At 33.8% G+C, this 15,482-nt stretch overlaps 1 protein-coding gene across 1 annotated transcript; it reads right to left on the bottom strand.

The window, feature by feature from the left end:
- Positions 1-9,686: 9,686 nt before the first annotated feature.
- On the bottom strand, positions 9,687-14,627 carry LOC132602521 (probable xyloglucan glycosyltransferase 12). The gene is made up of 5 exons (XM_060315352.1): positions 12,815-14,627; positions 11,969-12,277; positions 11,174-11,464; positions 10,982-11,095; positions 9,687-10,895 (listed from the first exon to the last, which is right to left on the bottom strand). The coding sequence occupies exons 1-5, from the start codon at positions 13,532-13,534 to the stop codon at positions 10,266-10,268; spliced, it is 2,064 nt and encodes a 687-aa protein (XP_060171335.1). The 5' UTR covers positions 13,535-14,627; the 3' UTR covers positions 9,687-10,265.
- Between the last annotated feature and the right edge of the window lie 855 nt (positions 14,628-15,482).

Here is a 15,482-nt window from a genome sequence, read left to right as displayed (position 1 = left end):
TTAAGTCTTAACTGCTTAAAGTGGAGTACTCAACAAAGACATTGCTACTATATCATATAATCCCTTCATCACAATTTATGTGAGACTATTCATTTTTCGAGAATCAATTTAACCTAATCTTTGAAATTGAATTGGATTAGATCAACTCAATATATTTGAAAATTAAAATTTAGATACTCAAAAAATATATAAAAAAAAAACTATAAATTTCAATTATTCTCATGTCTATATGATTAAAAAAACATTTTAAAATATTGATCATATATTGTTTGAATTTTGAAAAGCAAAAATGCTATACATAAATTGGGACAGAGAAAGTAAACAAATTTTGACTGTACTTATTAGTGGAATCTCTACCACTAAAGAAGCTTTGATTTGCTCCATTTTTTAGAATAGAAGAAAAGGATTACATTACACTTGAGCAAATTTGATGACAATACACTTTTGGAGGTACACAACTGATATTTATAGTACCTTAGATGTCATGTTTGTTAAAGGGAAAAGGGTCAAATTTACCCACCAAGTATGTTTTATAGTTTAAATTTGTCCTCCGTCAAAGTTTAGGATCAAATTTTTCTTTTCCGTTAGGATACTTGATAAATTCGTTCTTATATGAATGGAAGTTTGACTTGGACTCCATGACAAAAAAAAATAAAAAATTAGCCACTCCACGAAGCTCCCAATAGTAAATATAATGGTGTATACCATGTGAAAATTTTTGTTCATTTCTATCCTGCTGAAAAAGAACCGATTTTGGGTAATTCTGAGGCTGACTTTATCATACCCATTTCGAGAAATCTGCCATTAAATGATGGTTTATGGTCTGAGACTGAGAATTCTACAGTTGTACAGTCAAAGGAGTTCAGAATCCCACAAAACGCATACAGGGCTGTTTGGAAATTTATGTGTCGTTCCATGAGAATGATGAATTTTGGTATGGAAATTTACGTAATGATTATATTACCGCGAATAATCGTACAGATATTGCGGGGAATGGTGCCTTAAGGAGGTTTTAGTAAGTTTGGGTGATGTAATTGGTGTAATTTGGCCTTTTTACTGTGATATATACTGGTGGTATAAATCCTCTGTTGTGGAGACCTATTAGTGGAATTGGTTCATTTCATCTTCCTTCATATGATATTGAAATTACGTTGTTATTAGGAAAGATTTTAGATGGAAGTTCCCATGATATTTCTTTCAGCGTAACAAATGCACTGAATGTGTAGTATGTTGATGCAAATTTGCATCTTTGGTTGGAGTCCGGAGCCTAAATGGCATAAATTTGCCACAAAAAAATCAAAAGGGGTTGCCCTTTCCACAATAAATCAAAAGGGATTTATCGTGGAGGGGGCAACGTTTTACCAAAAAAAAAAAAAAAATGGAGTATAGTAACTTGCTCCTTTCCTTTTCTTTCGCGAGCAATTTTACTGGCTTTGATGGATCATTTGTGACAAATGCGCATAGATCGATCTCATTGACTGGATTGGTAAAATCACCTTATGGAACAGTGACTACAAGGTCATCTCAAAGTTTGGAGTTATAGTAACAAAATGGTGATGGAAAATAACGCGAACCTGCAAATTGTTGATCAGGTTGTTGATTTTAATGACATTGTTTATGCCAATATGCGATCTTTTCCTGTTCAAGTATTCTAGTATTAGCTTCAGAAAACTACCTTGGCCTTAGTGATGGGTCTGGATCATTAGAGGGAAAGGAAATCAAATAAATGGGGTTATGAGCTTATGTGTAGTCTACGTGGATCTGACTTGGCTAATTTTTTTTTGTGTTGTGGAGTCCAAGCCAAACTTACATCCATATAAGGACAAATTTAACAAGTATCTAACGGGGAGGGCAAATTTGATCCCAAACTTTGACGGAGGGCAAATTTAAACTATAAAACATACTTGAAGAGTAAATTTGACCCTTTTTCCTTCGTTAGAAAACAAACTCCACTTCTCTGAAAAGGTAGTTTATAACCACCATCTGATTTAATTGTTTAAAAATATAAACAGAACATTTAAATTAAGTAATAAATTAAAAAGATGGCTTTGCCTCCAAATTTCCACCAAAGATTTTATTTCAAATTATACAAGAAGTGTTTAAAAATCTATCAATAAGATTGATTTAAGCAAATTTCCCCTTTTTATCAATTAGATGATGTTCCTAGTTTTAAAGTTGTGCAAATATAGCCTTGGGATATTACCGTTCCGGACAATGTTAGATTCAACTGTAATGTTTGCACACACGCGCGCGCCCACACACACGTGTGTGTGTTCTTCAACGGCGTCTAATATATTTGCAATAACTTTAAAAATTTTAGACCGTGATCTAATGTTTTATCATAACATTTTCAATTCATTCAAAAGAGATCTTTAGATTGTGGTCTAAAAGGTTCATAAGTTACTAGAGAAATAAAAATGAAATTCTATTTACTAAACAACTGCTCTAAAAAGGAACAATGTAACTGGCGAAATCTTTTGATAAATATAAGGGACAATTTGCATTCTTTTCTCCTCTCAATCAATAGCTACTATACTAAGATATCATGCAAAAGATAAGTACTCGACTAGATTAAGAACGAATGTAGGACAAATTGCATACTACATGGAGAGAACAAAATGGACAAGTAGAATCAAACTTTTTATATAACGTCGTTTGTCTGGATATTTTTTGATTGTTATAACAAAAGACTTTTATAGAGAATATATAATATCAAATAGCATGAAAATTGACTCCATAGAACACTTAGTTGTTACAGTGAAATATTGTTATAGAGGATGGCTGTTACTAAGCTCTAATCTGACTGTATCGTGTCTCAAACTTGATATTAGGACTCGGAATTCCTCTCTTCTCCCTTATGGATCTTGAAATAGGAAAGTGTGACAAGTTGATTACACTATCTTCTTTCACACTGCATGATTGCTTACATGAGAAAACATTAGACAAATTGTTCTTATTCTTCATCATCATCCCAAACCCAAAATCATCCTTGCTTAAACCACCTAAAAACTTGCCTTTTCTTGAAGTAGTCTTTGTGCACTCTTTATATGCTATATAAAATGGATCATCATCTTGCTTCTTGAAACCCCTTCTTGATGAACTCCTCAACGGCGTTGGCCGCTCATAAAAACACGGTGGAGGAGGAATTTTCCGGCCATGAAAAGATAAATCCATTGTGTCTTCATAGTCTTTTTTTTGTATCACCTTATTGCTAGAAAATGAGACATTTCTTTTGGATTGAACTTCGTTCTTGTTCATCTTTTGTACATGAGCAAAAACAAATGAATAAAGCTCGGGGTATAATTTTGAATATGTTGATGAAGAGATGAATAAGTTATGAATTTATATAGGGATCACTCTTCATATACTTTATGCCTTCTAACGGCAAACGCCGCAAATCTTTCCTTTTTGGAAGAAGTAAATAAAACGTGAAGGGAAAAAAGTGTACAACAAAACTACTAACAGGAAAAGATGATGAAAATAGGGAAAAAGATGAACCAAAAATTTAGTTATAGACCGCGAAGAGGTTAGAATTTTCCTAAAGAGGAATTTAATATATGATATTAACCAGATAAAGAATTCAAGGGAATTCAACATATGTTAAACATACCTAAAAAGTATTTTTGACTTATATATACAATATAATTTTCTGAAAATAAGTCCAGATGAACCCCTTGGGCCCCTTAATTCCGCCCCTAGTTATATATCTTCTCTTATTTTATTTTATTTTCATTTTTTTCATGTCTACGTCAAGATAAGGAGGGGTAGATTAAACGTGCGACCTAAGAAGAAGTTAGGAGAAACATGACAAACGCTTAGAAGAATGCTTGACTTGGTTCATGCAAAGATACTTTAATTAGTTAAATTATATCATTTCCGTGATTGATTTGGGTAACATATATAAAATGAGGATGTTTGGTTCGCAGACTTATAATATAAGAAGAGGACAATTACAGAAAATATTTGGTGGATTTTTCCTTGTTTTGTGCTTTGAGGTTAGGGCGTTAGGCGGCTAATATGTTTACATATGTTTTGTTAGTTTGGTATGTGTTTATCCTCAGAGAGAAATTAAATTAATTATCCATTTGGCTATGTGTTCTAGTCAAAAGGGTTAGTCTTAAAAAGGAAACTAGCTATAACGTATGGGTTATCACTAATTCTCTCTTTAGCTTTCATCCTTATTTCCCCCTTCTTTTTTTTTTTTTTTTTGGTTGAGAAATTCAGTCCCTATTATTTTTAGTTTAACTAATGTTAAAACTAATAAATAGGAACAAAAACACTTTTAGTAATTATTAGTAAATTTTGATTTTAGTCCTTGTGACGTATGACTTAGCACATTTAACCTTTAATTAACTAAAATGTGTAAGCGGTGGAACAATTAATAATCATAGTAAATTTGTAAATATTCACAAGTAAAGAGATCAGAATGCACATGTCAATTATCTTGAGAGTTACATGTGCTTAATCCAATATCACAAGGACAAAAAGTGTTATTAACCCTAATAAATACATCTTTTAGGCACCCATAACTACTATGGCAACAAAGAACAAAATTGGGGCAACCACCTAGGAATGTGGTCGGATAGTTTAAATCTTTCTATATATGTCTCGAGTATTTGAAATGAAGAACCTTTAAGACCCCAAAATGTGCCTACTCAACGCGAATTCGGATTAGATAGGTGTATACGGGTAAAACCGAGGATACAAGTACGCTCGGTTTCCTGTTGTTATGGTTATGCTCGGTCACGATACGGCCGTCTCACCGAGAACGAGGCTTCGAGTTCGGGCCAGGATGAGGCGATAAAGGAAGGGCGATTGACTGCCATCAGCAGAAGACCGAAATATCAGTCCTCAACCGGATAATTCGACGTCGATCTCGGCAAAACAGCTGTCATCAGATTTATTTTCTTTATTTAGAATTGTACTAGGGTTGAAACTCCTCTACTATATAAAGAGGAGGTTATCATTCATGAAGGGGGTGGGCAATAGCAAGGAGAGAAACAGTTTACATCAACAATCATAAGAATCTTTTTAAAACCATTCCCATCTGTTCTTAAGTTCATTTTTATTATACTTCGTGTAAGTTCTTAAAAGAAGATATCGACCTCGGTTTCTATACCCGAGGCCAGACATACTTAACAGTTGGTCAGATCTGCTTCTCTGTTCATTTATTGGCTTATCTCGCTATTTAATCATGAATTGAATTTAGCCACATATCTTTGGCGTCACACATAAATTTAATCATTCTCCGTTTTAAGGTTAAACAATAGGTCAGCGCATTTCCAATACCAAAGGCTTATAGGAGAAACCAAAAAATTAGTTGGGGCAGTTGCCCATAGAATATGGTGGAAGTTAAGACTTACTATTTTTGTATAATAATTTACAATTAGATAATGGGGCTATAAGTATAATATTCTAGAAAAATAAATTCCTAACGGACCAGTTTGTTTATTAGCTAGACATGAAGAAAAGCCAAGAAAAGAAACAGAAAAAGGTCATTAGTATAACATATGTAACCGTTTCTCATGCTCAGCAGCCAAAGCATAGAACTATTTTCATTTTTTTTTTCTGAAGGTAAGCAATCTGCTTCAATCTAGTTACATACTTTAGATGAGTTATTATTATTTTTTTTAATTATATTTTCCTTTGACTACCTAGTAATTCAACGAAAACATCCTAAGGAACCCCTTCAAATATATCCTTGAAAGAACGAGAAGAATATCCTAGGAGCCGTTTGGATATGATTTGAAATCATGATGATTTGAAGTTGAAGTTTTGTTTGGACATGCAATTTGAATTTTTTAAGTTATATTTTTTCTTATAGACATAAAACCCCACGAGTTGTGAAAACCATCAAAGATTTCCAATTCTCATACAATCTTACCAAATAAGCAAGTCATAGTTCATAATAAAATCAATACGCTACTAGAAGACTTTTCTAAAAAAATACAACATCAATTGATCAAACTTTAGCTCAATAAAATGGAAAATTGAACATGAGTTGTAGTGTAACTACTTTTTAATATAATCCTCCCATATGGTTGGTAAGAGTAAATTTGTTATGAATATACTACCAACTTGTAGATCTTTTAATATTTGATATAATGGTTGGTAAACATGATTGGTAAATATATCTACCAACTTATGGATCTATTTTTATAAAATATAAACTTATGGGTCAACTTTTGCATTTAAAAAATTTAAAATCATGATTTAGAATCTCAAATCATGCTTTTTTGGATTATTTGGGATTTCATCTCATGAGATGAAATCGCATGTCCAAACGCCTACTTAAGGTTTTTGCACAACTATAAAAAAATATAGAACTTATCTCAACTATGTACCTTTTATCTCTTTATAAACATCCAGTTAAATGATATTCTACTAATTGAAATTGTAAGAGTAGTTTTTTTTTTTAGGCAAAAATTGTAAGAGTAGATTTGTAAAACGAGAGTAATAAGTAACTTCGTGTTTTCTAAAACGTCAAATATCTTAAATGAAATTCAATTTGCCAAAAAAGAAGAAGCTAATATTAGTAGTATTTAGGACCAGAAGGAGTATTTTTTTTTATTCTTTTTTTTTTAAAGAAAAACGTACGAGTCTTAGTAGCACTGCAGCACAAGTGATAATCATTCCTTGATAGGACTCAAAATTATATTAAAGACCGAGTGATTACATTGCGTCAGTCAATCGGTAACTCTTTGTATATTCATGTCTTCTTTATGCATAGATAATATTGCTTATCAAACATGATCAACGTAACACCGAAAGAGTCAATTTTGGAGTTCACTTGGGATATTATGATGGATTAACATTATTCAATACTACTAAAAACTAATAACGTTCATATGGATTAAAAACCACATATTTTTTAAGAATTAACAAGAACACTCAAATTCCTCAAAGGCTATGGTTGTCTTCAAAAGAGGTAAGGATGCTAACTCAACTTCGATATAATGATTTGATTATGGTTACGAGATGTGTATGAGTAGAAAAACATGATTTAAACTCACTTATAAATGAGAACCTAGAAACTAGATTATGAACTTAGGGTTCTTGAATTGAGAAAGAGATGTAACGTTGGATAGGTTATTAAGATGAGTTGTTTATTGATTCCAAACAATTTAATTACTCGATTGGGGTATTGTATTGAGTTATTTAAACTGAGATAAGATCCAAAGAACTAGGATTGAGAATTTAGGGATCGTTGGCATAATGTTGAGTTGTGGTTGGATGTTGATGATTTCAAAATGTTGGAATTAGTGAAATATGATATGATGTACCTTCACTAAGGTTGTTTTCTCACTAGAAGCATGCCTATAAAGCGTTTAATAGATGTTTCAGTATGTTATAAATGTGTGTTCAATTGAAGAAAGTGAGCATGTCGTATCCATGAAATATTTGTGCTACGTTTAAATGATTTAATTGCATAATAGACTCTGTTTAATTTTCAGAATATCCAACTATGTTTTCATGAATTAACTTGTTCATGATTTCGTGAGAATAGAACGAATGTTGAGAATTTTGATGAATTTGTGTAACACTTATGTTTTCATATATAGCCAAGTGTGATATTTTAACTCATTATGTCAAGCTTCAGAATAGATATTCGACTCAAAAGTCATAGAATGTTTCAAGAAAAGAATTTAGACCAAAAGGGATCACAGAAAAGGTTTTTCGAGTTAACCTTAGATATCTGAGAAGAGTTTCTAGGCGTTTAGTGTTTCATAGTTACCCCAAAACTACTTGTGCCACAGACCACAGTAGAAGATTAATGAGACTGTTGGTTCGGCCACTATGACATAATAAAAATGCCTGCCCTAGTAAGGCACAAAACGCGAGCATGCTAGAACTGAATGTGTGGCACCACAAGAATGGGGTCCAGGCGATCAGGCTGGGATCGTTTGTCATACTGATTATATGGGGACATATCAGAAGTAGAATTAGTCGGAATCAATGGTACTCTCCCCCCCCCCCCCCCCCCCCCCCTCCCCCTCCACCCTCAAAATAAAATAAAATTGTAGAACTACTCGTATTGCATATGTTTCAGAACTGTTATTAGATGTTTGTACGTGAAAGATGTTTTCAAAATATTCTATGGCGTTCATACTTTTAGTTAAAGTCCACTTCCAGCCTTATCGAGGGGGTTAATGGTACTCATTGAGTGATAAATAAGTCGTACTCGTGTTCTCTTTTTTGGAACCAACATTGGTTATGCCAATGTAGATGCAGATTTTGCAGATGCTTATATAGTAGGCGAGGGCCAAGGAGTATCTCCCTCATTCTAGCAGACTAGGAGCCTGTTTGGATGGGCTTATGCCTATAAGCTGCAAACAGCTTATAAGCTAAAAAAAATAAGTTAGGGTAGTTTAACTTATTTTTTTTGGCTTATAAGCTGTTTTCAGCTTATAAGCTGCTTTAAATAAGTTAAGTCAAATGGGTCCAATTATTTTTTTGAGCTTATTTTAAGCACAAAATGATTTTAAGCTGGCCAGCCAAACACTCAAAAAAAGCTAAAAACAGCTTATAAGCAACTTATAAGTAACTTATAAGCCAATCCAAACGGGCTCTAGTTGGTGATCATGAGCTCCGCTTTTGATATAGTTGAGTTCCATGATTCTACCAAGTTTATTTCACTATTTTGTTTATTCATTTTGAGGATTAGCGTGGAAAATTCAAGTCATGTGCAGTCCGCTTATGAAATTTCCATCATTCGCGCGCATACAAGTGCTTTTATAGAAATAACTTTGCTTTTTACATAAGGTTTGGAGGTGTCAGAATAGACAACAACAACAACCTTTCTTTTTTTTTTTTTTTTTTTTGATGACATGAACCCGCAGCACAACAACCTGACAAGTGGGATCTGGGAGGGTAGAGTAGAATGTATGCAGACCTTACTCCTACCTTGGTAGGTAGGGGTGTTGTTTCCGAAAGATCCTCGGCTCAAGAGAAAGCGGGACAAAAACGTCAGATAAGAATTGATGAAAGTAAAAGAGTCATGACCAAATAGTACAAATAAGCAGAGTATGAAGATAAGTGACGATAAATGTAGCAATCTAATACGGTAATCAAAGTACAAGAGACAGCAGAAAGTAACAGGAAATCAAAGGGCAAGGACCTACAAAGATAATACTATGCCTACTAGTACGGAAATGATACACGGGACAACGCCTCACTACCTACTAACTTTCTACCCTAATCTGCGTCCTTCATCACCCCCTATCTAAGGTTATGTCCTCGGTAAGCTGCAATTGTGCCCTGTCCTGGCTAAACACTTCTCCTCAATACTTCTTGGTATTGTTCAGAATATGCTTTGGGATTCAGATTTTAAGATAAATTTTATTTCTTTTAAGTTGCATTTGAATAGCACAACATGCTAAGAATAGAACAGAGATAAAAGCTAAGAAAATTCGTTTGATCAAGTTAAGGCACCGAGTGCCGTTCATGACTTGTTCTGAAAACAGGTCACGACAAATTCCAAGAACAGGAATCCGAGAAACAGCATTATCAGGCAGTACCTTAATAATGACAAAATTTTGGAGAATGCAGATAGAACTAGCTGTTTTGCTACATGATAGATACATTTAGCTCACATTTGCAATTTCAGAAACTAGCAAGAACAATCCAGCATATCATAGATTCTTGAATAAAAAGACTATAATAAACAGCCCCAGGACACAAAAAAATTCTGTGGAAATATACAATCCTTTATTTACAAGATATAAGTTTTCACTACAAGTGCTACCTGAGAATTTGAATTCCCTTCATAACTTTAGAAACTATCGGAGACAATGAAAAAAGAATGATTTTTCATTGTGTAGAAGGGAAACAAAAACAGATGTATGTTGCTGTTGATATCAACTTTCATTAGGTTCCGTATAAACTTTCTACAACAAATTCTTCTTACAAAACAATGTACCAAATAAAAGAATCCAAATGTAAAGAAATTACAGGACAGAAAAGAGGGAGTAGAGCCTTAACTGTAATGATTTATGTTATCAACATTCTTGATGGTTTTCTGTACTCAAAGATGCTGCGCGCTTTTCTACCACTTGATCTTCTACTTGAGTTGGTATTTGGGGTTTAACGTTCGGAGGAGAGGCAAATAGCGCCATCATCTCTCCAAAACTTCCCCGGCTTTCCAATTTATATACCGCACCAATGCCAGGTCAGCGTCCCGCACCAATGCCAGGTCAGCGTCCTGTCTCGGATTTGACAGTTGAGCTGAAATAGTATATATCCGCATGAAGCCTATCCATATTCGACTAGTCAACCTGTTCACCAATCAAGTCTAGCCCAACTAAAAGGAATGATATCCCTTGAAACAGCAAGAAGTAAAAGTGGATTCCTTGAGCTGATAAGAGGCTCCTTACTGCAGCTGTCAACAGCAAGAAAGCGAGAGACAATTCTTTCGTATAGATTCTGTTGTGCTTCTTCTTCCGCAAAGAAGACTTCCGAGCTTTCTGCTTAATTTCCTCCTTCAAGTCTTCCAAATTAGGCTCCGAAATACCTCTTTGATGTTTTGGTTTTTCATCAACTAACAAGGAAAGGTCACCCTCGGAAGAACGTCCTGATTTCTTGGTTACAATCCATTCGTAAGAACTTCCAAGTTGAAAGAGGCCAGAGATCATGGCATTGAACTTTGTCACAGACATGGTGTTCTCAAATAGAAGGTATGGAACGATGAAAGGGAAAGATTTAGGGGATGGAAGTATATTGAGAAATGACATGGTGGCAGGGATGTAACACACAACCCATATGGGGAGCGTAGCCTCGGGAATGAACATGGTCATGGGGAGGATTATACAAAACAGAGTGAAAGAATAAAATGGAAGTATTAGCTTTCTTAGAAGGAAGAAAAGAAATATCAAGTTGCCCTTCTTCCAAATGCTTATCTGCATCAACAAAATTGAAAGCATAATATGTCAGACAATAGATATGCTAATATATGGATATTCTTCAAGTGGAATGAGTTATATACATTTGATTCAATGATGGCAGGAAAACAAAGACGGAACAACTGCATCGGCCCCGAATGCCATCTATGTTGTTGCTTACGATACGCTTCGTATGATTCTGGTACCTCACACTGGCACTGAAAATCCAACAAAGTCTTTTAGATTAAAAAAAACCATATACTTGTGGGAATAAACAGTGCCTTGTGGTGAAATACCTCGACATCATTCAAAAAGATGAATTTCCATCCATGGAGATGAGCCCGAACAGCAATGTCCATATCCTCAACTGTTGTCCTCTCCAACCAACCACCGGAACCTTCCAATGCCTTAATCCTCCATACTCCAGCAGTCCCATTAAATCCAAAGAAATTTAGGAAAATCCCATTCACCTGCTGTTCGACTTCAAAATGAAAGGCCAAATTGATGTTCTGCAGCCTTGTTAGAAGATTTTCTTCCTTGTTCACGAAGGACCACCTTGCTTGAACCAACCCTATATCCTCATTATCCTACAGTTCAAAGTCAAGGAGATAATTAATAAAACAAACTACATGCTCATATTCTACACACAAAAATAAGGCTGAATACATTGATAGATCCTTAAACTTGTCAGTAAATTTTATTTAGACACTACCTGAACACATGATAAAGGGTTCCTATTAGACTCTTCCGATTTCATATTTTGAAAAAGTTTATGCATGTGTTCACAAAACGCCCATTACGAAATAAGTTATCACATAAACTTTTCGTTCTTACTTTGACTATACACATCAGCATCAAGTGGAACCTGCATGAGGTTTTACTGATTATTGACGCTAATGTGTACAACTAAAGGAGTTGACATATTTTAAATAGTTAACTTGTCTACGTAATGGGCTCTTGAGAACATGAAATGAGATTTACCGTCAATAGATCATACATACTGTACACCCAATGTGATTCTTTACTTGAACTATATACAAGAAATGAAGATTATCACAAGAAGAGAATCGAGCATGGAGGGTATTGAATACCTTGAAGTAAGGAACAGTTCTCTTAAGAAAATCAGGTGATGGTTGAAAATCAGCGTCGAAAATGGCAACAAATTCGTAGTCTTTGACATAACTGCAGTTCATGGCTGACTTAAGATTGCCAGCTTTGTAACCCTCTCTAATCACTCTATGACGATATACAATGTTTATACCATCCTTCTGCCATTTATGTACCTCCTCTTTAATCAACATCTGCGTCGTGGAATCGTCCGAATCATCAAGAATTTGTATCAACAATTTCGACTTAGGCCACTCCAAATTGCACATAGCTGCAATAGCTTGCTGATAAACCTGATACCAATTGCCACCAAAACAAAATTTTCAGACGAACAATAGATAGCCACCAATAAAAATAGAAATGAGATTTCACACAACGAAACAACAACTAAGCGACCATCCATACTAATCAAGCTGAATCCTTAGGGGTCGTTTGGTTGATGGTTAGGGTGAATTATTCATGTACTAAAACCAGCATAACTAGTACCATGTTTGGTAGCATTTAGTTGCTATGTATAAAATTCAGTACACCAAGTACGATGTTTGGCTACCAGATTACAACCCCGCATAACTAATACATGCATAAGTTATGGGGGAATCTATCATTTTATGCAGGGTAGAAGATAAAATAACTAATACTATAAATAACTATTACATGAACAACTAAACTCTTGATAACTAATCTCTGCAAAACTTATCCCTACATGCGCATAACTCTAACCAGCAACCAAACGAGCCCTTGATATAAATGTGGACTAGTTTTAGTGCAATACTCGATAATTTGACAAGAATAGGAAAATTAAGAAGTTCTTGAAGAATAGAAGAAATTACCTCTTTTTCATTACACATGGGAATCTGAACAAGAACCATTGGATAGTAACCACCATCACCAGCCTCAAGATCAACTTCACCCTCTTTCAAAACTGGCCTAATCTTCTTTATCCTTATCCAAAAACAACCCAAACACAGTACCAATCTATCCAAACTCTGGATAAGAAATAGGACAATACATACATTGGCCAATAATTGAAGAAGTGGAGCAAGATACTCAACTCTAACTAAAACCCACATGGAATACATCAAATCAAACACACCCTTCATAGCTAATGGATTTGCCAATGTATACAAATCATTAGTACTAATAAAGTGCCAGCCTTTGTAATATGCAGCTATTTCAAAACCTAACAAGATTAAGGACAACCATAGGAATACTTTTATACATGAATAAAACCTGCTATTGCCCATGGAATCTGTTTTTCCAGTAGTTAAACGACGTCGAATAACTGAACCAAAACTGAATAATGCTGAGGCAATTGATGTTAAACAACCTGCTGCTTTATGTGCTTTAAGAAGAAGAACCCATGTTAGTTGTTTTGCATTCTTGTTTTTCACCTTTGAAACATTGTTGTCATTTGTTGTTAATAAGAAATCATCTTCTAATGGTGATTCTAACTCAACCATTGACCAGTTATTTGGGTTTTCCATATTTACTACAACAGGTGTACCTCTTTGGATTTCTTTACCCCATAACCAGCTAAATAATGGTGCCATTGATGGTTTTCTTGATGACCCTTTTGGGTATTTTGGACTAAAATGTGTTAAAGATTGAAGCTTTTTGTTGGTTTTAGCTCAAAATGATGCTTTTGGGGAAGACCCTTTGGGGGATTTTGGCAAAAAATGTGTTAAAGATTGAAACTTTGGGTTGATTTTACCTCAAAATGAATACAATGTGATGAGAAGGCAGAGTTCTTGGCCAACAAATTCTATGACGATACTATTAAGGAGACAATGCATGTGTAAAAGAATGATATTTTGGAACAATATATCGAATGTGGATATATATATAGAGAGAGAGAGAGAGGGGACCAGAAGGAAAAAAGGTTCAAAAAGACAAAGAGTATGACCTTGGATTACTCACAAATTGTAAGAAGATCAAAAAGTGTTGAGGGAAAAGATAATTAGAATATTACACGTCTTTGATTTTGATTCCAATCTTGAAAAGAATGGAAAATCAAAATCAAAAACAAGAAATGATGAAAATGGGCAAAACAAAATAAAGCCCAGAAAGGATCTTTATAAAGAAGATGAAACAATAATACAACTTTTATGGATATAATGTATTATACTACCTGTTAATATGTACATATGAACCCAGATTTGACTCGAGTTTATAGGGTAAATTTTGGAAACAAAAACAGAAATGTTAAAGAAAGATTAAAGAGTGCAATTTCAATAGTTTTTTCCTCCTGTAATGGCGTGTGAATTGGATTAAGGTAAGAAATACATTTTTTTTTTTTTTTGTTGCAAAAGCTTTTTAGCTATGAATCAAACATGGATAGTTTTAATAATTATGTATATATTGTGTATATATATGCATAGAAGGTGATAGAACAATAACGATAGTAATTTGAAACAAATAATTACGTATGCATGCGCTTTCGTTCTTATCACACAAGAAAAAGAAGTATTGAAGGAGGATGAGAAAAAATGATCCTATCTATTAATCATGAACCCTCACCATTAATTGGCGAAGATACTAGACAGGAAAGGGATAAAAAAAATATCAATTAAATACAAATGTGTTTGTGGTTTTCCTTTTTTTGTTTTATTAACAATTTTTTTGTCTTTTTTTTTTTGTTTATTGATGCTGTATGGGGATAACTTGATAGAGGAAATAGTAAACTGTGACTCAATGAATGGTTAGTGAAGAATTGCCCTTGGTAAAAAGTAGTAACGTAAGAAAAAGAAAAAAGAAAATAAATAAATATATATATATATATATATATATATATATATATAATTGAAAATGTGCAAATTTTACAAGGTTTTAAGGTCCTTTGTAGAAAATACTCACACGTATGTTTACATTAAAAAAAGGCGAATTTATCATAATCAAATAATAAATCCAAAAAATATTACATATTACTTAATCATGATAAAGTAATACACAAATCTATGTAAAATCAACATTTTTCTAATGTAAAGAAGGTACAAATAATTACTTTCGTTCTTATACACTGAACGCAGCGAACGGAAAATCGTTTGTAATATCGTAAATTGAGCGTAATAAGTAATCTTTTAGCCACTGATCAGTTGAAAATTTTTGTACGGTAGTAATTAGTACAATGTTAAAACTATGTTGCCTGCCTACACTGCGTGATATTATTATTAATAAATAAAAATAATAATTTATAATTGAATTAGAGGGAGGGAAATGGTAAGTTCACCAAGTATCAATTTTCAATTTCGTGTTAATCGGCAGTGTTTTGGTTGGATGCATTTGACTACTTGACGTCTTTCACGCTTGGCCAAACAATCAGATGCGTGAAACCAAATAAAGCTCTTCGATTTTATTTCCGCATTGTTAGACAATTTAGTATGTTTTATGCAAAGTTCTTCGATTTAGAAAAAAAAAAAAATAAAGCTCGCCATTCCATGATATGAATATTTATATGTGGGAAATTTTGTCTAATAAAAATGGTAACGAATTCTTTGTAGG

This window comes from Lycium barbarum, chromosome 7 (genome assembly GCF_019175385.1).
Source record: "Lycium barbarum isolate Lr01 chromosome 7, ASM1917538v2, whole genome shotgun sequence".
Lineage (NCBI taxonomy): Eukaryota > Viridiplantae > Streptophyta > Magnoliopsida > Solanales > Solanaceae > Lycium > Lycium barbarum.
The sequence above is the reverse complement of the archived record's forward strand: the minus strand, read 5'-3'. Positions and strand labels throughout refer to the sequence as shown.

Coding starts and splice junctions, on each gene's coding strand:
- LOC132602521 (XM_060315352.1), bottom strand. CDS start 13,534: ATGGCACCATTATTTAGCTGGTTATGGGGTAAAGAAATCCAAAGAGGT. Junction 11,465..11,968: donor GAACTGTTCCTTACTTCAAG/GTATTCAATACC, acceptor TTTGAACTGTAG/GATAATGAGGATATAGGGTT. Junction 11,096..11,173: donor TCTTTTTGAATGATGTCGAG/GTATTTCACCAC, acceptor TTGGATTTTCAG/TGCCAGTGTGAGGTACCAGA.